This window comes from Cenococcum geophilum, assembly GCF_001692895.1.
Source record: "Cenococcum geophilum 1.58 unplaced genomic scaffold K441scaffold_46, whole genome shotgun sequence".
NCBI lineage: Eukaryota > Fungi > Ascomycota > Dothideomycetes > Gloniales > Gloniaceae > Cenococcum > Cenococcum geophilum.
The window spans coordinates 1475019-1480893 of record NW_027137604.1 but is presented as its reverse complement, the minus strand read 5'-3'; the positions used below and the strand labels follow the sequence as shown (position 1 = coordinate 1480893).

Sequence of the window (5875 nt, the reverse complement as noted above, 5' to 3'; positions counted from 1 at the left end):
TTAATAATAAGGATTTAGGTAAGGGCGAACGCCACCTAAGAGAGCTAAGCCTTGTTATATTGGCTTAAAATCACTATATAGCAACGCCCGATTTGACCCGTTTAAGGCTTTATAAATAGCCGACTTAATCTAATATAGTTAATTTGGGGAAGTTAATCAAGCTAAGGTGGTTAATCCTTACCGCGTCGTCCTTACTGCGTCGACCCTACCGCGTTATCCTTATTGCGTCGTCCTTATCGCGTCGTCCTTATCGCGTTGCCCTTATTACTATTTATATACTGCCCTTATTATTCTATCTTTTTAAGTCGCAATAGAGGCCTAGTGGCAGAGAGGGGCTTATTTAAATCGTTTACTAATTAATTATATATTATACAAAGTTAAATCTAGAGCCTTATTATGGAGCCTTACTAAACAATTAACTTAATTACATATTTAAATAACCTATGGTAGTAGCCGCCACTAATTACAAAACGGGTAACACTAAAAGGCGTACGGATTGACAGATTATAAATATAGAGGCGATTTGCAACCGAATATTCCCTAACTTCTTTACTAGCTTATTTAAAGTAATGCAACGCGATAAAACTTATATTTTAGCTCTATTGTACAAGAAATTAATTATAAGTAATATATCTAGACGTTCTGCGATACCCATATACCAAAACGCGGCGAAGGTATAAAAAATGACCGTCTTATAATATACCACTGGTTTCTTCTTAAAAAGCTTTCCTCTGTTCTACAGCCATTTTATAAAGCTACTATATATAGCCAAGGCTATAAGTATACACTCTACCGCTGGTTTACTACTATAGATTGGCTTTTTAACCGCACATTTAACGCCCAGATAGATTTTAAAGAGCTCCAACTTTAATACAGTAATAGCGAGGAATACACCTACCTAGAAGCCGCTGCCTGTTCCTTATAGAAGAAGTGTAAAGAGTACTATAAATGCGCAGACGATAGCGCTGCCTACTATGCCGCGCAGGTTCTTCTGCCAAATAAGAAATAGTAGTAGTTTTAACAAAAATTTAAGTAAGATAAGAATAAGAAGCACTAGCTCTGCGGTAGGCCTAAGGATCTAAATAATCGCGGTATTAAAGGCCTAGTAAAGGACCTCTGGCTAGAGGAATATAAAGGCAAGTATACACCCGCCGTCGTCGCTAAGCAGCCTCTACTAATTTGCTATATACCTAGTAAGACTTTTGGTAGACTATATACTTATAAATAAATTAAAGCTATACCTCTTGCTTAAGCCGACGCCTATTAAACCTATATTAAAGCCGACCTAGAAACTACCAACAATCCTCTAGCTTATTAAAACAGCCTTTACCTCTTATAACCAAACCTTACCCAATTTGCCCTCAATATATTAGCTATACCGTTAATAAGCGCCGAATGCAAACATGTGTTTAGTTCCGCTAAGCACCTTATTACTAACTCTTATAATCGGCTTAAAGCTAATATTATTAAAGCGAACAAGTGCCTTAAGTCCTGGTTCGGGCGGCCGCAAGCCAGAGCTTTTAAAAAGGGTGTTAATCCTAACGTTAATAAGCAATATGAGGAGGAAGCTACTACTAAGAAAGCTGCTGCTAAAGTTAACGCGTTAGCTAATATAAATATATAGGAAGCTTATAAGCCGGAAGATAAGAAAGAAGATAAGGATAAAGATAAGGAGGAGGAGGATAAGGATAAGGAGGAAGATAAGAACGATTTAAGCGATAATAGTATTAAATATACAGTAGTTAACAACTAATCGTCGCTCAATACTATGCCAAGACTCGCGATAGTAGGTACGATATTATAATTCGCTTATTAATTACTAATATCACTAACATATTGCGAGCTTTGTAAGCTCTCTATATACTATTTTCTTTATACAACTTCTCTATGCCTCCTTTAAGCGCCTCTACCACTTTATACACTATATTGCTCTAAAATCTATATATTTTATCTAGTTAATTTGGTTTAACTGGTTATATAATTAGTTCGGAGCCTTAAATCCGAATTTTGGATTAGGTTTAACCTTATTTTTAAAACCTAACCTAACCTTTTACATTACTAGGTTATATAAGCTTTAGGCGTTCTTTACTTATATACTTTAAATAAAATAAGGGTCTAACAATAAGCAAGCTACGAGAACCTAAAGAAATAAACCATTATTTTATTATTGGTATTAACCAGGCTCTTTATATATACGTTATAGTTAGGATTAGCCTAAGCAATACCCGCTAAAGAATATATCTTCCTACTTACGCTAATAGCTTATTACCATTCGCCATTAATTTCCTATTCGTCTTTCATATCTACTCTTTCACATTTAGTCTTATCCCTTTATAGTTGCTATCTTAGTGTTTATTAATTTTAGGGAGAAATATGCAATCCTTTAGCAGCTTTAGAAATTAAATACGCTATCTTATAGCTTAAGAATTAAGTAATATTAAAAGCTTTAAATTCCTAAGCACAAGTCTTTAATTCTATTAATTTAATTGGTTACCTCTTATCAATAACCGTAGGGCCTATTTTAACATTATAAGGGATATATTACCATGTACTATTTAACAAAAGAGAACCCTTTACCGTAGTCGTAATAGATACTTTACTTACTAATTATTCTATTTAAGTAGGTTATGCTAGCGGCAAGGTTTTATAGTATAGCACAGCCGTAGTTATAGAAACCGAACTAGGTGGTACTAAGGGACGTATATACTTAAAGCTACCAATATAGTACTAACACCAGTACTACTAATAGGAGCGGCAATACTTAAAGGAGTAGCTAAATTAGTAGCTATATTTGTAACGATAAGGGTTATAAAGGATGTTAGAGCTATAGCTATAGAGGATACACCTAGAGTAAATACGCCACCTAGGTTAAAGGTTGCCGTAGGTATAGAAACGGCGCTAATAGCTACTAGCGCGCTAGTAAAAGCAAAGGAGGTAACCCTACCAGTTACTATAGCCCCACTAGCCAAACCTAGAGTTCCTACTCTAGCGCCTATCTTAGTTATAAAAGCGCAGTCCCTACTAAAAGAGGTACTAATATCCACTGCCTATTAAGTCCCAATAGAGTCGCCGGGATTTAGGAATTAGTAGTTAAAATTCTCAGAAATATTATAGGTCTTAAAAGGAATATTAGCGACAAATATATTTAGAAGCTTCTCTATAACCAAGTTGTTATTACCGCCACTAGTTACTATAATTAGTAGATAGTTTATATATATCTCGCGGTTACCAACCTTATTAAACTATATCTAGCCTAGAGTATACTAACTATTTAGTATACCCTTAGGAAGCGTATACTAGAAAATAGTAGTATTATTACTATTTATATTACCAGGAAGATTTCTAGTGGCATTTAAAGGGCAACCGCCGATAATGCTATGGATAACTTTCTACTAGCTATTCTTTATAGGCTCCTTATTTAAGGTAACACTGACCTAATAGAAGCCCCTACTATAGACCGCACTACTAATAAAGCTAAGCTCTTAAGGAACGCCCACTTTAATATTATTTATCTCTAAAATATCGTAAACACTAGTGCGCTGCTTGTAGGGGAGATCGTCTCCTATATTATTAAGGGGACTATTATTTAGAGTATCTTTGCCATACAGTATAGGCGTATTTAACTTTATATACGCATTAACTAAGGCGAAAAGTGTAAAGGTTATAGTTACTAAGGTACTTAGTACTAACATTATCTTAAGTTATAAAGAGAGCGTAATATAAATATCGAGCAGACTATTTCTAAAAAATCGCCAGACTAGCTCAGCAATGCGAGAACTTTTATTAAATAGGTGTTTGTATTTTAACGGGTTATTGCTAAAGATGCAATACCTTAGAAATATATTAGAATTAGAAGGAATAAGCGTTACTAAAGAGAGAAGGATTAACGAGCACTAAGAAGATTTTAAGTGCACTATAAGATTGACTTAAAAAGCATTTTAGGCTGTTCTACCTATATATATAGAGCAAAAGTGTCTTAAATACAAGAAAACGCAGTAAGGAGGCGTGCTAAAAATAGAGGTAGAAATATAAACGGAGGCATTAATAGAGGCAGTCCCCTAGGCAATCGGCTTAGGCATATTTATTTAGTACAGCTACTAATAAAACTTCCCCTTTATATGTAGCTTATATAGTCTAAATGAATTAATAAGTCCTTACTTAACCATTCCTAAGATTAATAAAAATCTAAATTAGGACTTCTATTACTCCTCTTTAATCCTATAAAATTAAGCACTTATATTTAGGAGACGTCTCTTTATAATGACCACGTGGTACTTCATCCGTATTTATAATACATTGCCATCCTAGTAGCTAGGTAACGTCGCGAATAGACTAAGGCCTATAAGATGGTGTCGGACGGATAAGTTACTAAGGAGAACTCTGTCTATTAAATGTGGCTTAAAAGCCTCTATTTATTTACTCGCTTACAAAGATATATTCTAAATAATATATTAGGGGGTATAGGCCCAAGGAGAGGGTAATCTCGCCTTAGCCTGCTGTATTGCATAGTAGGTTCCCTACTATCTTAAGTAGTAGTAGATAATTACACACTTATTGCCCTAAATAACGCGTACTGTTAAAACCTAATAGTATAAGGCCTGCGCCTAATAAATAATATAAAAGTAGGAATATATATCGTCTCTTTACGCTTAGTAGGGTATTATTAATAGACTATTTAAATAACCTAGAATCTCTAGGTAATATTAAAGGCTATTAATAACGACGACGTAGTAGGAAGGAGGAAGCTAGAAAGCGTCAATTTAAAACCTGTTAAAAACCCTATAGGAAAAATTGTTAGAAAAGACTACTTATTAATAGCTATAAAAAGACGCGAAACTTATTCGCGATCCTCTAAGGGGTAACGTAGTTAGTAAGCCTGTAGGCTATATAAGCCTATAGGCCATATTAAAACCCTACTAAAAATTAGAAAATTTAAGAAATTGTAACAACCTTCTTATATAAAGTAGGTACGTTCTTATAGTAGGGGTAGGAAGTCGCGGGTAGTAGAAACATTATTTCTTAGTGTTATTAAATGTTAAGTTTTCCTTAGGCGATATATACCACTTAGTTTATATAAAATAGCTATTAAAATAAGACCTCTTATTATAGATGAAGAACTATAAAAAAGGAAATATTAATTAAAGGCTGGCGGCTAATTAATTTAAATAAGTAATACCTCGTTAGATACGGCTTACTAAAAGCTCTAATATATAGGCTAGTGCTACACTTAAACCTACCTAATAAATTATTATTAAATTACAATAAGGCCGCTAAAAAAGACGTTAGTAGTTTAGAAAATGGAAATATATAGAAGATAAATAATAGAGAATTAAATTTTACTACTGCTATAATAGGAGTTGTATAGTATAGAGGCAGCCCTAATAACATTAACCTAGAAACTAGTAGCATTCATCTTTAAGATAGATTTGTGTTGGTAAGATAGTTAGCTAATAGTATTAAAGAAGATATATAGGAAACTGGAGTATCTTTAACTAAGAGCTAGAATCACTATTAGAGAATTAATAAAGCTTTATTTCTATACGCTAAAGAAGCTAAAAGTAGGTATTTAGAATACTAGAGGGAATACAGCTTAATATAGAGTATTTAAATCTAAATAGCGAGGGTATAGCAAGTTAGTGTCTAATTAATCTTAACACGGTTTCCTTAAGTTTTATTAAAAATAGTGTTGTTATAGGAGAGAGAGGTTATAATTTATTAACCGGTAAATATTAGGTTAGAAATTTATATCTTAATTAATCTATAAAGAAATAGAGGTAACTTAGGCCTAGATAACGCTATAGCTTAAGAGAACTAGCTTAAGCCTTTGGACTTAACTCGGCCTAAATACTTTAGAGATATAAGATTTAACTAATAT

At 33.5% G+C, this 5875-nt stretch overlaps 2 protein-coding genes across 2 annotated transcripts; one reads left to right on the top strand and one right to left on the bottom strand.

The window, feature by feature from the left end:
• Positions 1-640: 640 nt before the first annotated feature.
• On the top strand, positions 641-871 carry K441DRAFT_578598 (uncharacterized protein; the record flags this gene model as incomplete). Its single annotated transcript, XM_067644297.1, has 1 exon — positions 641-871. A coding segment is annotated over one exon (231 nt), but the record flags the coding sequence as incomplete, so codon positions are not given.
• Positions 872-3482: 2611 nt separating this feature from the next.
• On the bottom strand, positions 3483-3692 carry K441DRAFT_578974 (uncharacterized protein; the record flags this gene model as incomplete). Its single annotated transcript, XM_067644314.1, has 1 exon — positions 3483-3692. One exon carries the CDS (start codon positions 3690-3692, stop codon positions 3483-3485), a length of 210 nt encoding a protein of 69 aa, XP_067500195.1.
• Positions 3693-5875: the final 2183 nt, after the last annotated feature.